Source organism: Plectropomus leopardus, chromosome 6 (genome assembly GCF_008729295.1).
Source record: "Plectropomus leopardus isolate mb chromosome 6, YSFRI_Pleo_2.0, whole genome shotgun sequence".
Taxonomy (NCBI): Eukaryota; Metazoa; Chordata; class Actinopteri; order Perciformes; family Serranidae; genus Plectropomus; species Plectropomus leopardus.
In genome coordinates this window covers 27890896-27910727 of record NC_056468.1, presented here as the reverse complement: position 1 = coordinate 27910727, position 19832 = coordinate 27890896, and the positions used below count along the sequence as shown (strand labels likewise).

The 19832-nt window shown below is 39.4% G+C and overlaps 1 protein-coding gene across 1 annotated transcript in view; it reads right to left on the bottom strand.

Annotated features, from left to right (window-relative positions):
- Positions 1-19548, bottom strand: part of tmem8b (transmembrane protein 8B) — a 51685-nt gene extending 32137 nt beyond the window's left edge. The window contains exons 1-6 of the mRNA XM_042488716.1: positions 19389-19548; positions 13624-13813; positions 12831-13038; positions 7684-7817; positions 5223-5491; positions 1292-1674 (exon numbers count right to left, since the gene is read on the bottom strand). Coding sequence (XP_042344650.1) covers positions 1292-1674; positions 5223-5491; positions 7684-7817; positions 12831-13038; positions 13624-13813; positions 19389-19473 — 1269 coding nt within the window. The 5' untranslated portion in view covers positions 19474-19548. The remainder of the gene's footprint in view (positions 1-1291; positions 1675-5222; positions 5492-7683; positions 7818-12830; positions 13039-13623; positions 13814-19388) is intronic.
- Positions 19549-19832: the final 284 nt, after the last annotated feature.

Below are 19832 nucleotides of genomic sequence, written 5' to 3'. Positions count from 1 at the left end.
AAACAATCCACGACACCTCAACTTAAACCTTTCACCACCAAAATTCTAACCAATTCATCTCTGAGTGCAAGTGGATGTTTGTGCCTAATTCAAAGAAATTCCCTCAAAGTTTTCTTGAGAAATCGCACTCACAAGAATAGATTGGACATACAGACAACCTGAAAATATAATGCCTCCAAATTCCCGCTGGCATAAAAACATTCTCTGATTTATCGTGTGCGTGAACTGGAACAGTGTATGATCAGTAAATCAATGGCCCCCTCTGTTCTTGGGAAGGTCCATTCAAAGACAAATTATCAGGCAAGAATATTCCAAGTTCCTGGATAAGGAGACCATGAGGACATAAGCTCCATCATTAGTTAGTTATTATAATCTGCATTGCTTCATACAACTAAAAGCAAAAAACATAAGCTTAAAAAAGCCCAGAACAAACGAATACTGGTCATCCTTAAATTCAATCCAAGAACGCATAATAGCCCCAAACATTTTAAGAGTTCAGTGACTCCCTGTTGAAGGTAGAATTTAACAGTTAAAACTTATCTTACAAGGTTTATGTGAATTTATTTCACTGGGTTTGTTTAATATGTTCGGGACTCTCATGGCCTGAATAAGAGGACTAGTGTATCTAATCTGAAACAACCCAGTCTAAAACGTACAGCAGGGAGAAGCACATTCCTTTGCACAGGGGAGACGAGTGAAATGAAATCTCAAATGAATTAGAATCTGCTCATTCTCTGAATCATTTAAAAAAAAAACAGCTAAATAATAATGAGTAATTTAGTATCATAAAACATCCTATCAATGACAGTTCTAAGTTTCTGGTCTGGTTTCTGAGTTTAAGTGTTTTCATCATGACTGTGACTGTATGACTGTATAACAGTGTTTTTATGTCTTTGTATGAGGTGTATTAATAATAAAAATGGGTCATAAGTAGTATATATATGTAATTCCTTACTCCTTTCAGCCTCCTAGCCTTCAAGAATGCAATGGAAGTAAGTCATATGATTTAGTTGCATTATCCTGATAAACTCATCAAAAAAATAAGTAATCAAAATTCTCAATGTTGCCCAACCTTCATTTTTTTTTTTGTAAATAACAGAAGCAAAATTTGCAGACATGTACCCAAATGAAGCACCTCAATGATAAAAAATAATAATAATTTTGAAAATATAATCTTGTTTCTTCTATAAAAGAAAAAAACAACCAATTTGAATATAGCAATTCCTTTTACAACTGGATCATGGATTTTACCTTTGAAACAAGCAAAAATAGTGTCATCAGAGTGACTCACCATGTTGAGTTTGAGCTCCATGTTGAGGACTCCTCCGCTGTCTAAAACAGGCATCAGGTTGATGGCGAACACAGCGGCCCTGTCCGGCGGGATTGATATATTTGGACCAAAGAAGACGTAGAAGTGCACAGAGAAGGTGTCCAGCTCATTGCGCAGAGTCGGACGAATGGGCCAGCACTTGTTAGTGTCGGCAGTGGGGGCGAGGTAAATGATGCTGTCCTCTGAGGTGTGCAGGCCACTGGCGTTCTGCGACAGGCTGGGCAGGGACGCCATGGACAGCGTCTCAGACAGTGAGAAACCCATCGCTGTTCCGAAAGACTGAGGCATGTTCATGGAGGAGCTGGGCTGTGCTTGGTCCTTGGACAAATTGGACTTGGAACAATCTAGTCGGAAGAGACAGACATCAGATACACAAAGAAAATTCATCCAACTGATTCCTGCAGGATGGATTTTCACTGCAGAAGCTTTTACAAATGCACCTTGCAAAATCTTGTGCAATGCAATAATCCTTACCATAAAGTCAAACAACCAATCCCCAGCAAGTCTCAAACAAACAGGCAATAACCAAGTCAGTTATTTTACTTGCGTTATTATGCATGCTAAGCAGCCAAGTCTTTTGCAAATGTTTGAAATGATCCCCTTCGGCTGACTTCCGTAATGTAAACAGCAAAGTTCAGTGCTGTACACTGCTTTTTAATGAGACAAAGATTCACAGTAATTGCAAACAGTATGCTTTCACTCAACACAAAGCAACTCTGCAAAATGGTCATTGATGGCAACTGGCAAAGTACCATCACATACCGCCAAACCCCAAGGGCAAAGGATTTCAAAGGCTTTTCTAGCTCAGCCTCGTTTGCATAGTGTTGTCTCTGAAAGGGTTTGAAGTATTTTGATGTCCGCTCAGGCAGCTGAAGCACTCCTAAAAATACCGAAATACCAAATACTGCTGGCTCGAGGCAAATGTAAGTTTGGTAGAAACATGGAAAAATCTGTGTAAAATCAGTCCAAATATGTAGCACATGTTTATGTATGCATGTGTGTGGGAGTGGAGGGGCTGTGTACCGTTTCATAACATTCATAATCCAAAGGAACTGGCTTCATTTTGCTTTTAGTCACAGCATAACACTCTCTTCAGTGTCTAACTATCTATTGAGGGCAAGACACCTGCAGTGAAAATACTGTATAAACAACAATAATAAATAATAAAGTGCAACCTAGTTTCACCACTTCCTGTCTTGCCTGAGACCGTGATATTTGTAATTGGACTGAATCCAAATAAGTGCACATATTTCTGAGACAGCTCATAACAACAATAACAGCGAGAAAGCACGAGAAGGTGAGGACTCCAGATGGTCTTTTCCCCTGAACCTGAGGTGTTCTTCAATTTAAATCCACAAAAGGTCAAGTAAGATCTGCCTGGCAGGCACGGGGAGAGAAAGAGTGTGAATAATTAGTGTCTGTGTTGCCATGGTGATAAAGTGCACTGTACAGTGTCCAACAGAGGGAGGGGATCGCTACACGGGAGAGGACTTCCCACAGATTTGTGAGCCATCCCCGTGGAGTGAGCATGAAAAAATATCTCAGCTCTCCACAACCCCAAAACAGCATGTAGCACTTAAGCATGGTATCACTGGCCTCTGAGCAATCCCATGTGAATCCTCACAGTTTGCGCTCTGGTCTTTACTTGAACAAGCCTCTTAATGGTCCGACTGTGTCTGCCCTCCCTTTTCCCACTGAAAAACGTTCTAAAAGACTGTTGCTTTGATACAAGAATATTTTACATTGCAATCAATGATATTCTAAGAGCACCTGTACAAAAGAAAGCAACAATCCTTTTTTAACCTTGATTTTGGACATTCGATATGATGGCTGCAGAGATCTACTTTGAGCTTTTGTTTGGCCTAATTCATGACTTTTCAGGTTCATAAAAAAACACCCTGGTATCATCTTGAATTGCACATCAAAAGCAGCAGGAAGATAAATTATGATCAAAGCTGCGAGCAAACAGCCCACAGATTGTGGCGATAAACATTATCACAATTTTAGCATTATCTATTATTTGTTTTTAAATGATGAGAGGAAGATAGAAATCAAACACATTACGCCTCATAAATCATTAAATAGTTTTGATTAAATGGCATAATACTCTCATTTCAGTGGTTTGCACAAGACCCTGATGGGATGAATGAAACATTGCAAGCTGTTTTCACAATAAGACAAGATGCAGGAATACCAGAGAGCTCAAATATCATGCTTAATTTTAAAATCAAATCAATTAATCCAAAAAAAGATAAATTTGCTCAAACTTTTGCTCCATTGGCAATTGTAAATTTAAGCAATGAACAGAGTAATCATTATGAAAAATCAGGAACTCACTTAAGAGTTTTTATTCATGCTTCTTCTGATGTGATATGTAAAAATCTTATGTAACATATTATTGTTGCACACCACTGTATACAGACACAAGTCTATACTGTAGCCCTTGCAATTATTATGACTAATGATTGTCAAAATGATGATATTATATGACAGATAATATAATATATATGGGGGTGCCAGTACCCTGGTTAGAGAAAATGGGCAAAGGTCAAGGTTAACTTTGAATACATAATTAAAGGTAACAGTATTGCCAGAAAAAGTTAAAGCCAACCTCAGATTCAATCTCATTTTGGAAAGGGCTTTGTCTGCTTGGTGTTTCACTTTGCCTTTTTTTTCTCCACCTTGTCTGTGATTTCTGTAGCCTATTTTGATCAACATCACTATAATAACACCAGGGGCTGCCATTTAGGTGGTATATTGAGGGGGACTCACGTGGATAAGTAGGGTTAGATTAGGCAATTAAACCACTTGGTTAGGGTTAGGAAAAGATAGTGGGTGATATTAGTTTCATGAGAAGACTCACAGACCAAGAGAGGGTTGGCTGTTAGGTTTAGTCGACAAAATTATTTTGTTAGGGTTAAAAAAAGATTGTGGTTGATGTGACTAACAAATGCCTCACAACGACAGACATGACAACATAATTCAACATGACTTTAGTTTCATTTGTGACACAAACACAGTCTCCTGGGTCAAAGTCATGTGCTTGTTAGGTCAATCCAACTTAGCAGACTTTCATAGTCTTAACACAAACTGTAATGTTTTGACTGTCTGATAATTATTTCAATTTTATTTACTTTTCAATTTTATTTAGAAAGCCTGATATCACATATAATATATATAAATCACAATTTGCCTCAGAGGGCTTTACACATTTATGCATATGTGTTTATAATGGATGTAGTTTAAATCCTTGTGCCTCTCATACAGACGCTTAATGGTGACCCCAGAGTCACTATAATGACACCAGGGACAATGCCCAAACGGTATGATCATCAGTGACGCCTCTTGGATGTGTGCTGTTTACGGTCTGGCACCTGGTAGCTCCCTTTTTCTAAAGTTCCGACCCCACATCTGCACTGTTACTGGCTACACACCACTGCCCGAAGGCTACAGCCCATAAACGTCCAGAGCAAAACAAAATAATTATAAATTAAGAAAATACAGGATGATTGCAGATAAATGCGCCGCCACACACCTCTGGTGGGTCATAAGTGATGATTAAGAGGGATTACTTTTGTATGAATCTATACATTTTAGGAAAATCCTGAATAGTATCTTTATATCTTTAATGTTTCAAAGACTTTCAAGGATGAGGGGAATGGATGAGTATTCACATCTTCTCAGCATCTCAATATTTTAGTTCGATGTTTGTTTTTAATATGAAGAGAATGCAAATTAATGCTTTATTCTAAGCAAAGTAATCTGTGAAATGTAAAGTGAGCTCTATAGAAACTAAAAATCACAACAAGCCAGAAAAAAAATCATGAGAATAAAGAGAAAAAAAAACAACTTAAAGTTCATTAATCACATTTTGCCGGTATAATAGACTCACCTGTGACCTGCACCCCGATGCGGAAGTAGACGTTGCAGTTACTTAGATATCTCTCCACCAGGATGTAGTACCATTGTTCCCAGGCAGGTACGAGAGTGTCTAATTCACAAGGGTTCCACTCCCTGCAGTCGAGGGCACTTGAGTTATGCACCGGCGGCGCCCGCGCTCTTATCTTCAGCACCACGGGACAACTGTCACTACTCTTGTTCTTGGTGCTGCAGTTTACCAGCTGAACTTTCACCTTTGATATATAATTGGGGATGAACACTCTGCACAAGCACAAACACACACACAGAGCAAAACGAACACAGACACATGTTTTAGACAGTAGTAGTACCATCAAATACTATATCAGACAGCAAAATGTAGAACCGCACTGTATATAAAATATATTCAAGGTAATGTTTATTAATGTTTATCAGACAAAAAAAAGGCCCCAATAATTATTTCTAGAAGTGTTTTTCATTGTTCTTTGTCATTGCTGTTTAAATTATATGAGATACTTTTATGATACAGATTTTGCTGTTTTTTTTAAGAAGGTAAAGCGGTACATTTGCAGCAACTTTATAACTAATATCATTTGAATTAGTCTTTGGGCATTTTGCCTGTTTTCCCTCTAACAGCAATACTGATATTCTGCAAAGAATGATGCTTTAAAATTTAGAAAAGTATAAACATTTCATACACATAAACACAAAACACATAACTTAAGATGTTAATAAATTGATTATATAATATTCAAATAACCTTTACATCATTTCTTTTTATGCAGAACAACTGAGTCTCCTTTCATTGAGCATCCTTTAAAGATCATGAGCAACAGAACACAGACTTTGAAAATTCATATTCCTCTGCTCACAAGACTGAAGTGACTTTTAGAGAGGAGGAAGTTAATAAAGATGCTCAGACTATGAGCACACACTTGGAAAACAGTATCTTTTTCAACATGAAAATGCAAGATAAGCTTACAGAGAAGACTCCTAGAAAATCCCTATTTAAGAGACAGGTGAGGAGGTAGATTTTGCAAAAGAAAGGGAATTTTTCTCTTAAATAGTTCAAGATAAGGTACTTACGCTGAAACCAACATGATCTCACAAAAATACACAAAGTGACCACAACCTGTTAACACTGCATTACATAGAGGTGGCACATAATGTGTTAAATCACATGTGGGCAGCACGGCTGGGTTTCAGCACCAAAACAAAAGATTGTGTTTTTGGTAAAAATAACTGTTTCTTATGGGACATTAGTATGTCATGTAACATGAAATAACAGTGTAAAGGACGTAACTACATTAAAATAAGTCAACACTGACTTTCAGTTTCAGACGGGACATCAACAGTGGTCTCCTGGGTGAATGCCATGTGTTTGTTTGACAGGTCCACCATCTCAACTTCATCCCTCACATACTTTCTTGCTCTTTATACTACCTATAGCAAGCCCCAGCGATGACGTTGTGTAGACCAATGCAGATGTTAGCATTGCCCTGGTTCCCTCTTCAAAAAACCTATGGGATTTTTCCATTGTATTTTGGATTACTGTAGCAAATAGGCTCTGTTGCAAACAAACATTTCTGATTTCTGGTTTCTGACTTTTTGTTCAGCATGAAAGTCATCATGAATCAACACTTTTATGGTTATTAAAGCCTTAATGCAATTGCAAGGCTATAAACAAATTACACTACAGTCACACATATAGCAATTGGCTTTTTGAAGACACATAAAAGCTTCAAAATTCATGTACACAGTATTTTATGTTGTACACAAAACATGAAAGTCTCTTAAACTTGTGTTAACCACAGACCTTATCTCAGGCATCTAACCAAAAACACATTTACTTTGGGAAAAGGAAACAGTGAGTGCTGAAATGCTAGCTTATTTCTGGGTTTTAAGTCTCATTCCTGGGCTATTCTATTGCGTCGTAACATGATCCACTGCCACTGTGTGACATCATTGAAGTGAGGAATTTGTGTGTTCACCATGACAAGCGATCCTGATTGACTTTCATTGACATTATTTCTGTGTTGCCAGCATGTCATTTCCTCACATTACATGCCACTAATGGGGTGTTAAGAGGTTGTGGTAATTTCACCTATTTCTGTGGGACCTGGTTGCCAAACACACACCAAGTAGCAGTGAAGTGCAGCCTGCGGTGAGCTGCTTTGCAACATCTATGGAGAGCTGCAGCAGCCGCTCTGAGCTCCCAGTGTTTGATTCTGGGGCAGGGGAGTGTGGAACCTTTAGCGGCAAATTGTGACCAGCAAACACCTGTAGCCAATAAGTAAACAGAGTCCTATGACTCCTGTTGACCTATGTTATAAAAGATTTCTTTTAGCCACAAAATAAAAAGGTAGTTATTGCAGAAAGGTGCACACCACTGCTGCTTGGTGTTTCAACATCATTTATCTAAAAGCCAACCCATACTGACATTTGTTTTTTGGAAGCTCAGTTGAAAAACTTACTTATAAAGTGCGGATCTGTTATGGACAGGGATCATCTGGTCGATGAAGTAACCGGGATAAATCACTGAAATCCCAATGAGCCTCTGGACAATGAGCTGAGGTTGGAACAAATACTGGCATTCTTCAGACAGACCCTGCAAGCATAACACAGCAGCAGCTCAGAAGGTATTTTAGTGGTTAACTCACCAATATTTCTTAAAAGCTGGTAAAAAGGAGATTAGATATCACTCAGACTGGCTGAAAATTCCTAATGGACTGTGTGTATAAAGCCTGTCATAGCATCCTGGATTAATATCACTCTGTCCTCCCTCTGCCTGGCACACAGCGTAACATGCACCCACTATTTCAGTCATGTTGCTCTGAACCATTAATGCTTGATGTGCATTACTGTGTGAGATGAGCCGAGCAGACAGAATGACTTGGAGCCAGGAGGCCATGCATTGTTTCTCCACATGATCTGCTGTAAAAATTTGTTTCAGAAAAGGAATGGGGGCGTTTTTGTACCTCATTCAAAAGGACAGGTGTGAATGCCAAATGAGGTCCTTCATTCCTGTCAGCCGATCACTGACCCCGCCTGCTCGAGCCACAATTACCGTGGCATGTCATTAGTCCAGGAGCTGCTGGGGTGACCCTTTGATTTATTACAGCCTGTCAGTTGGACCTGCACATGTGTCATGTAGCGCAAGTTGTGTTTTAATTAAGGCTCTCAACCAGTATGGGCCTTTTAAGGCCAATGTTTTTACACTATAAGTGCAGACATCTTTTGATGGTGTTCAATAGCTTTAAATTAGACCATTTTCATGCCAAAAAAGATATAGGCATTAATTTATTTCCCCCAGAATTTGAGTCTTGGCAGGATGTTAAAGCCTCTAAAACCCCATTTAGGCCATGGAGCACTAAAAAAACCCATTGAAACCCTGACTAATTGCATTACTTTAGCTCTTTCAGTCAGAATGACCCACTGAGACGATGCGATTTTATGGAAAACTCTGGGGTATACACTGAGCTTCCACTTTATTAGGTACACCTGAACAATCTAATGCAATCCACTGCAACAGTACTGCAATAACTGCAACATTTGAAAGCTTGTGTATGGAACTCATACAAGCTTGGTCATTTTCGAGTCTAGTTAGTGGTGCTTTTGTATTGAATTTCATTGTATTGACACTTTTATTTCGAATACTTTTGCACATTATAATGAGACAGGAAAGAACCCCTCTAAATATAACTTGAAATGGATAGTTTGCCTAAATTTCAAAGATTGTTTTTTTTTCTTTTGCCTGTGTTGCTATTTATTAGTCTAGATTGTTGTGTGAGTTGCTGAGTGTTGAAGATATCGCCGAAGAGATGTCCGCTTTCTTTCCAATATAATGGAACTAGATTATACTTAGTTTGTGGAGCTCAAAGCGCCAAAAAAACTAAATAAATCTGAAAAACTCAACAACAGTGTTTACATATCATACTGTTACAAGCACAAGTCCCTCATCTGTAAGTAGATGCACACTTTCTTATGCACAATGATACTGCTGAAAGAAAGTAGTTCCTACCTCCAACTAAGTATAAGAGGTCATGATTTCTGTAAAGAGACACTGCAGTTGAGTTTTTTTAAATGCATTTTTTGGGCGCTCTGAGCGGCACAAGCTGAGTGCCATCTAACTCCATTGTATTAAAGAAAAGTCATGCATCTCTGTATCTCCAACATTCGACATCTCATACCATAACAATCTAGAGTGGTAAATAACACTACAGGTAAGAGATGCTTTCATGATTTGGAGGTAAACTGTCTATAAGGCTCACACAGGAAGAATTTATTGTGGGAATAATATGTTAGATGGCATTAGACTTCAGCAGCTGAAATAACTTAGTGCGCCTGGTCTTTAGAAGAAGAAATATGCTAATTTGCAAAACATGAACATTTGAATTAGTAAATACTGTGTGAAAAAGATAGTCAGTTGCACCTTTTACAGACTATTTTTCTGTATTTGCAGTCTCGGACTGAGCCCTATTGTACTGACAGTCGACGACGCTGACTGGCCAACATCCAGCATTTAATAAAAAAGCTAATATATCATGTCAAAGCTTGATTTTAATGATCATCATAAAACAGTAAGATCTTTTTAAGTAATGGGTAAGTGAGAGAAGAGAAACCCCTCCAGAACTGTGATTGATGATATTAAGAGTTAGTTTTCCTCACCGAATCCCCACAACACTTGTTTTAATGAATACACTGCAGCCGGAAAACTAACTAGCGACACCACTACCGAGATAGAAGACAAATAGGTTGCCCTAAACTAACACTAAAAGATGGATGAATGCATGGGTAAACATTGTTTATCATGTATTACTCATTTCCCATTCATTTCTCATTTAATTTCCCTTTGCTTGAAGTGTAATGACTTCTAATTATGATATGAGACATCTTATCTCGATAAGGAAATGATGGGGAGAGTGTCTGGACAGTGACCAATGTTGCGCTTTTTTCCTCTTAAAGAATTTATGCAGTAAAAAAAAAAAGAGTAAATGATTAAAACAATCTCTTCATTTAACAATCTGTTATTCCAATACAGGTCAAATCACTCTGATGAAATATGGATGGTCACATACAGCAAATCTTGACAATCATGCAATCAACATTTCAGCAAGTCAAAAAACATATTATGGGAATATATTGTATATAATGGTTGGTTGGTAAAACCTTATGTCCCGTGTGCTAAGTTCAGTATTTGACGGAGATCGTGATAAATGCAGCGTGCATCCCTTCTGTTCTGCTTGCATTGCTTCCATCCGTGTTTCCTCTCTGAGCTGATAACATCACATCTTGGTGGCTAAAAAATTGCTTCAGACAGAAAAATGTGGGAAAGGTGTTTTATTTCCATCTGCATAGTGTGTCGCTGGATGCCAGTCACATTTTAGCCACAGAGGTTTCTATTCTCAGTGCCCCCAAAGCAAACCAATTATTTCCTACATGCAATGTTGATAGCAACTTTTGATGATATTTTTGATTGTTGTGTATTCCAGGTGCACTTTTGCCAGCCAGTGGAAACCACAAAGGAAGCACAACCGAACACCGTGCCAGTCACAAATAAATTGCCTGAAATGGAAATCAGCAGGTGTTTTTATGTGGCCAAAATAGGAGAACATGATGAGATGAAGAAAAACTCTCCGACACTGTTCTGCCTCTTTAAGCTCTGCAGCACAAGCAGGAATACTAATCCCAACAAACACTTACATCATTTTTATCATTACGGGGAGTTAAGTAACCATGAAGTAAATATTTTAGATGTAGATCTCATTTGAGCTATCTTACATAACACTTCAACATAAATAAGCTTCCGTTTTACCAGTCTCCATTAGTGAGTGATGTATAACAAAACACCGTCTCGAGCTTTTTATGTGCTGATCTAAACAGCTGATGCTGGATGAGATTTTTCTTCACCCTCACTATGGTTCAAGGGCAATGTTGGTCTATTAAGTCCACCACTTTGGTCCAGACTGGTGTATGTCAGCAAATATTGGATGGATTTTTATAAAATTTTTTACAAACATTCATGGTCCTAAGGATGATGAATCCCAATAACTCTGGTAACAATGACAATTTTTGGTTATTAATGACAGGGATTGCCAGTACAGACATTCGCGGTACCTAGAGGATACATCCTATGGACTTTGGTGTTCCCTTGACTCCAGCTAGCTCCACCCGCTGGTCAAATTTTCACTTATCCATTAAAATATCTCAATATCTGTTAGATAGTTTGGCACAAAATTTGTGTCTCCCACATGACGTTTCCACTGGCGTCACCAAGAGGTTGACATTTGTAGTTCGGAGTGAAACGTCGACAAATATCATAAAAATGTCACAGTGGGGCGAGGCGCTATTCTGTGAGCAACTCGTGGCGTGTATCTCTCCGTGTGTTTGTATGTTTTTGATGGTTGTTTTTGTGTTTTCCGTAGTAAGTTGAGCCATGTCTAAGACGGTTTTCTGTCACAACAGACAATAAAGGTTTTTGAATCTGAATCTGAAAATCAATGTCTTGAAAACTTTTGGTGATATTACCATAAAATTTACTTCAGATATTTGTGTAATAACTGTGGCCGAGTACCTCCACAGAAAACACTATCCCCATCAGCCCCAGGTGTACTTTGGATTTAGTGCAAATTAGCGAATGGTAGCATGCTCTTACACCAAACTAAGATAGTTATCTGGGGAGCTAGTTTTCATTGGTAGTCCCTTGCCTTATGTTAATAGTCTTTCTAAATACAATGAGAAAAATACAATAACTCTCATCCCAGCATGTCAAACATTGACACTTTCTCACGCCCCTTGCATGTTGTACCAACCCAAAGGCAATCTTCTGCGTCTCTATAAGATGCATCCCTTAAATTCTGCATGTGACTCACAGCTGTCTCCTGGGTGAAACATGTTGAAACACCTGATTAAAGCTGTCAAACCATCGTGGTCAGGTTAAGGTTATAAAACTATTTAATTAAGTTTGGAAAAAACAATATGTTTTGAGTTAGAATAAGTATGTAGTGTGTCTTAAATACCTCATGTTAATGACACAAGTACGTCATGGACGGACATAAGTTATGTATATAAAATAGCACTGACTTCTTGTTAAAATAACACCGACTTAGGGTTTTACACAGGACATGAACAGAGGTCTCCTGGCTAATAGTCAGGTTTGTGTTTGTTTGTTTGACCCATCCACCACGCCTCCCTCCCAGCTAATATGCACTTTTTTGCTCTTTACACTACATCAGTTGCTCTAAGCATCAAATATTGCTCCAAATGGGTTTACACTGGAACACCTTCAGCGTTGGTATCATACACCAAGGGGTGTGACAAAGTGTGGACATGAGACCAAGCTGCTACCAACTGATAATCTCACAGAGCTGCTACCATGGTGGTAGACTCCTAGTCTTGTTAGAAGATAAATCTTGTTTTCTGCTTTTTTAATAAAAGACCATGGCTATAAAGACAAACAACACAGGAGAAATATTCATCCACTGTTTGTTTATAAGTGGACCTCTTGTAGGTGCAGTGCAGAAACAACAACGTGACCTAAGTCCGCACCAACAACACTGCCAACGTCCCAAATTCTATCATGAAACTGTAACATTTGTTTGCGATAAATGTTCAGGCTCACCTTGACTGAGATCTTGCCTTCATCCTTGGGTAAATGTGCAGCTAGGAACCAGTCTCCAGGGAGCGGGCTGGTCACGTTGAATGCTCCTGTTGTACGGTTTGGAAGAGTCCAGGTAAGAGTCACAGCAAAGGATCCTGGGACAACTGTGTCCCGGGGGAAGCGGGTGTACAGGGGGTTTATTACTGGAGGCGCCCCAGACCTGAAGTACCTGTTAATCACAAAGCCAAAATGTATTCCTTGTTAGGACTAATGCTTTCACAAGCAACAGAGGCATCTGTCAAATATAAAATTCCTCCATAATAACAGCTGACAGCATGAGCACAGATGGCATTGTCTATTAAAAATATGAAAAATTCTAATCAAAACATTAATAATCATATCCAGTTCTACAGATTTGAATGTGATAACCATGCTCACGTCAATCACAACATCACAGGGACACAGAAGAGTCACCTGAGATAGCAGCTCTCATGACAAACACTGCTTGCTAATATGATAAATATAGACAGACAAACTTAAAAGTTAAATGCCGCTAATGCTTTAACAGCAGTTCCTCCATATGTCAAAGCTGCCAGCAATAGCTGACGCTGCTCACGTTTACCCAGCTGCTATAACCCATTTCCCAAAGGTAAAGCGTATAAGGTGCTTATTGTTATCTTTTTATACCCTAGAGAAGGAGCGGCATCTAAGTGTCTTACTTCAACAAAAGAACAACAAAGGAAAGGCTTTGAGCTAAACACAAGCAGCTCCAGAGAAAGAAAAGAAAGATGCTTTGACAAAGTCTTTGTCTTACACAGTCACATTGCGGTTTGGGCAGCTGTCTCCAAACGTGCCCCCTTGCTCCTTGAAGGTGATGAGGTTCCATACGGCCATCATGGTGTCGTCAGGCACATTGAAGTGGAACAGTTCCACACTGGCGAAGGAGTTGAAAGCATTCAGCTTACGAGGCGTACGGGTGAAGTATTCAGTCACAAAAAGGCAATCTGTAGGAGAACAGAACCAGAGGAGAACGTCTCTGAATACTTGTCAATATAAGCAACACATGAGATATCCTCATTTAGAAAATTAAAGCGTTGCCTATATTTGATCAACAAGATTAAGAGTCTGCAGCCATAATAGTAGCTGTGAGGCTGTACTTCAGTCCAACCAACACCGTTTTGAGCTTTGAGTTCACCTCCTTTCCATCAACGAGAACCTTGTTCTCATTCTGGATTGGTGCTAATGGTTCAATTTACAAACTCTCTAAAAACCTGCTTGCTTTTCCACGGGCCTGAGAGCCACATCAATACATCACTGCATATGTCTGCATATGGCTTCATTTTCCCAACGACACTAGCACCAACTGCAACAATAAAAACAATAACCACCTTGTTTCTTTACAAGTGTTGCTCCTGGCTTTGCAAGTCTACATTAGCATCCAAACACGACTGATCCAACACATTTTTTCTTCTCTGTGCTGACTGCTTTGACTCGTAACTATGTTAAAAAAATAGATTAATAAATACATTAATGACAAAGTTAATGTTAGCTTTTGCTAGCCACCTAGCACCTACACTGGTATCTATCAAATCGCAGTCCAACAAATCTGTTAGCTTGCTAAAAAGTTTAAAACGATAAGGCTGTGCTATTGTAAACATGATAAGCATTATACTGTTCCTGCCTAACAATCTAAACTTAGTGTGTTTGCATGCTAGAATTGACAGTGACAGATGCTCACATGCTGTTAATAAGGTTTAATGTTGACCATCGTAGTTTTGCGTGTTAGCACACTAACATTAGTTAATTTGCACTACAAAGTACATCTGAAGCTTGTGGGAATATCATTAATTTGCAGGTATTAAGTCATAAACCAAAGCATTTGACAAATTTAAATTATGACCTGATGATAGGGCTAGATGAAAAGTCGGGGATTACCTAGAATTTGTCCTTAGAGAACCAACGGGCAATACTTCCCTCCCTTCCCTCACTTAAAGGATGTCAATTTTTTCTCCATCAGACCTTCACTTGAGGATCTGTGGAAAAACACACCCTGGAAAATCCATTCCCCTGAGAGCCTTCTTTCAGTTTAACATTTAGTCTGCAAATACAAACAGCAAGATAATTTGGCTATTTTGTCTGTGTTGTCAATTTGCTGTGGTTGTTGCTTGTTATGTGTTACTTTGTCTGTTTTAGGTAAAACATTTCGGTTCAATTTTATTATTAGGAATGCAACAAGAATGCACTAGTTTTGTGAATTATTCTTAAGGGAACATACAGGTGTGCACAAAGAAATGCCTGGACCCCTGAAAAGATAAAAAAAAAAAAAAAAAAAAAAAAAAAAAAAAGAGCCTTGGTTTCTGCTCACTATGCACAACTACCTTGTGACTTGCAAATGATTTGGTGCCCCGCTTGGATCATTGTTGTGCTAATCTTTCCAGTAGATGTTGAGAATTTTACAGAATAAATGGAAACTTTGAGATTCTGGTGGGATAAGAAGTCATGAGGTCACCAAAGTTATTAGACTTTATCCTCTGGGGACCACTGGTATCCTCTGACAGACAAACTGACAGACTAATCAACATTGCCACCCCTCGCCACGCTGCTAGCATGGCTGATAATGAGTTAAGACTTTTGCCTATAAAGACTGAATCCCGAGTACAAACATTTTCCAATTTGTCAGCACTATCATTCTTGTAAACAGTACAAAGGCATAAGCAGCCTCTCTGTCCATAATGACAAGCTTTCCCTTGAACCTGGCAAACTGTAGAGAGCTAGATCATCTAAATATGTGATCACAGACTTTAACTCCCTTTAAAGCAGCACAGGGAGATGGATGTATGCAGGCTCACTCACGTCCTGCATAATGTCAAATCCTTGGATTACATCCACCAAAGGCTCTGCATATAAAAGCAGCAGAACAAGTGGCAGGTGTAATCTGCCATATTACCTACATGAGCCATCGAGCTAGACCCAGCGGGTGGGCAAAATCTGGGGGAAATGGAGTGTGAGTCATTTAATTGCTATACCAGAACATACTGCATCTCGTAGAAGTGTTTTCACAAATATAAACATAAGTAGATAAAAAAAAAGACAGTTGTATTTCATTAGAAAAATGTGGAGGCTGGATGTTTCACTGAAGGAGAATGATTTTCATTTGTAGCAAACTGCCTTTGTCTACCATCTGTACTTGGAATACCTGTGGTGATGGTGTTTCGCTGTTCTATTTCTTTTTGGAGACAATTTATCTCACCTGCAATTTGTGCAAATTTAGTAAAAACTAGGATATTACAGTTATACCAAGGACGCAATGAAAAGCCAGTGCCTCTAAAACAGCATGAGCCCTATTCATTTAAGAGTTGCAGCGACACAGTAAGCAAGCTCACTTTACTACAGTAATGCTGTCATTTGCAGCTGCATGGTTTGCCACTGCTTCTGCTTTTTACCTTGATGATGGCACGGGCGAAAGAAAACCAAGTGACCCTCTACAGTGACAAGGCACCGAGGCGTGCATGCATGAAGGAAAAGGTTGTCTTGAATGTGCAGTGTGTTCTAATGTGTGTTAGGAAAAAGAGAAAAATGGCTCTGCTCTGCTCCTCTCCCCCACGCTATTACCAGTCCTCAAAGCTCGCGCTGGCTCTCACCTATGGAAGCAACCTTGAATACTAAAGACGCAGAATAAGGAGGCAGAAACTCAGAAGAATGAAGCAATCTTACTGTCAAGAACTGAAGCTTAATCCCATACAAAGCTCCCAGCCTTAATTTCACTCTAATCGCAGCCTTCTTCTGCTACACTATCTTTGGAAATGTGAGCCTTCTTTACATTAAGGTTCTTCTTTATCCTTTTATTCGTGGATATGTATGACTGAGGAGTAACTGGTTCAATGTCACTGACTGAAGCGTCAAAATTCAATAGGTGGAGTGTGGCACTAACACTGCAGGACTTTTCAGTAAGCCAACCATATGTTTTGCTTGTCTGATTAAAAAGAAATAGGGGTTTTCCCAGCTACAAATTACAGCCAACAACTAAAACTTAATAAAATACTGTAACCACTTCATTAATTGTTATTTAGACAGACGTTTGAGAGGAAAAAGTCACCAATTTTGCACAACTGGATATAACATACAAGCCTTAATAGTAGCATGAATTGTGCATCGCCACATTATTCAAGCAATGTGACCTCAGTTACAAGAAAGTCGACATTTATTACACCAAAAATAAGCATCCACACATTCTCTAAATCAGTGGTTTACAACCTCATTGTCAGGACCCTCACAAGAGGTTGTGAGAAGATTAAGCAGAACTGAGAAAATCTAACCCCTGCTACAAAAAATATAGTTATACTCTGACTTTTGTTCAATTTTTACCTTTTTTTTTTGTACTTTTACCTCTTCAGCGTAGAAAAATTACTCAGATATTTCAGTACGGGAAAGTCCCTCTTCAGCTGTACAGCTCACAAGTCAAAGACATGCACCTTGTGATGGCGTTTTCAAATAGCCGCTGCTTTGTATTAACAACAAAAATCTGGGAAGCAATGGTTTAAACAGCTTTGATTAGGTATGTGGAAATGCCTGTCAGAGTTCACTGTACTGAAATGGAGCCATTTCATACATTTAAAATAAGTGTTGACAGTGTGCAGCAGTCTATTTTAGTCACAATTTCTCTCCTGCACACCCATCTTTACAGAGGTGTGCAAAAATACATTCTTTTACTAGTTATTTATGTTTATAGATGGTGTATTTGCCAATATTCTAAAAAAAGCATTTTATCAATAACTGTCACAACCTTGTGTTTGCCAGATTTCACATGCCAAAGTTGCAATTCTTAAGGTTTTGTAATGCGTAAGGAACATAAAGGGTGGATACACAGGCAAAAGACAGGCTACATTTCAGACATATCAGCATCTTAGCTTGTTGTGACAAATTAAAGACACGCCTGAAGCCTGCATGCCAAGTTATTATTAGAAAATTAGAATAATAAACATGCATGTCTATTTTTAACTCTCCTCCTCTATGTGGAGAAGAAAAAAAGATTCTGCAAAGGCAATGTCTCAGTGACAATCCAGCAGCCACACGCTGTAACTGCACCTAATGTGAAGGTGTAAACACGCCAAAATATTTAAATATGCTTGTTTGTGTGCCAGCTAAATAAAGACATTTAAAGATAAAGGCAGCAGAGTGCTTACAGGCATTCTTACAGCGCGGTTCTGAATTCAGTAATCTCAGTAATCTTCAATGAGCACCTCCCAACCACTGTTTTACTCTGTTAGAGGCTTAATACAGACATAATCCTGCTTTTTGTCATCTCAACTGGAGATTTACCCTTGAATGCTAAGCGGGGTAGTATTTAAACTTTGTTTTTTGGAACGGTGTAGGTAAAAGGCCGCTTCCTTAAAATTCTTCCTGTATTAGCTCGATCTTGTAACAACAATGATAAAATTTGGCACAAAGTAGCCATCAATTCTCACAGTATCACAGTATCCTAACTATATAAACTGACTTCCAGCTGTTCGTCAAGACAATGAGCATTTAAATAACCAACAAAAAACACTGAATTCTGCATTTGCAAATATCACTCAGATCCTCCTAACTGTAATACTAAAAAAAGAAGCCCAGCAATCCAGGAAAAAGAGGGTAAAGGGGGACACTGATCTCTTTGACTTCAACCAAGTCCAAGGATTTACCAAAACGGATGGAGAGAAACAGCAACAAGTCCGTCAGGGACTGCAACATCCTCAGACAGACCTTTAAGGTCTTCTGTGACCACAGCCAGTACAGTGTGTGCTGTAGGTATGGATTCATTGTTGTCTCACAAGTGAGCTCTGAGGTTTTTTTGTCTCATGCCTGTCTTGAAGCAGCGGAGACATCTTGGAGGATAGACACCAAAAACAGCAGAAAAACACTCTTCATATCATTAATTTTTTTAAAAAAAAATTAAATCAGTGTACAGAAAGAAAAATATATTGTACTTTTTGGTGGTAACATTTTATAATGAAAGGAGCCGAAATTCAAGCGATTTTAAAGGTTTTACTTCAGTGGTGTTATTGAACTAAGTCTATTCGTTTGCAATTAGGGCACATTACAAACAGGAAATAACAACTCAAGCATTGCCCCATTGTCCGATGACTCCGCTCATGTTTTGCATTATGCCAACGTGTCTTAACTTGTCTTTGCCGTCTTTAACAAAGCAAAACAAATTCACGAACAGCCAAAGGCAACAACAACGAAAGCGTCCAGCCTGATGTGTTTCCTTGTGGCCACATTCAGCCCGTCAGTATCGTAGCGTGAAACATACAGGAGCATCTGTCAATGTGTTGCGTGCCATAATTAGCAGCAACCTTCCCCATGCATCGCGTAACTGAAGCCAGTCGGTGCTCGTGAACACGGTTTTGTTCGGTGGCCGAGACTAAAAGCAGCAGCTGTGGATGTTTTAGGAGACTGGATTGAAACCACAAACGGGATCGGATGCTGCTGCTGCTGCTGCTGCTGAGCTGCTGCTCTCTGGGAGGATTTCAGCACCTCCGAGGAGAGGAACAGCTCCCCGCGAATAAAAGCAACACACACTGAACAGAAAGCACTCACCTCCAAGAGCGCACAGATAGGTGTAAACAAGCAAGAGGAGCCTCGGAGGGCTACATCCTGAGCCCAGACGCTCCAGTTGCCACATCGTTAAAAGCAAAATATTTAGTGGAGGGCTACAGCCCGGGTGCAGTTCTCAGTCGCTGTGCTGGTCTACATTTTTTCAGATTTTTGCCAACGACCAGCTGTTTGTGCATGACGTAATTCAGACGACGATGGGACAGCGCCTCCCCTTTGGCTTTGATTTGACAACCTCAATATGTCGACTTATTTCATTGGACCTCCGGCCCTGTCAGTCCGGGGACGGTGCAGACGTACATTGCACCACAAGGCTCGTCACTTCGGCGTCCGAGCCACCACACACACACACACGCACACACACACACACACACGGGGCAGAGTGAGGAGCACAGAGGCTGCAGCTGCCCCCGGAGGATGCAGCCTCTT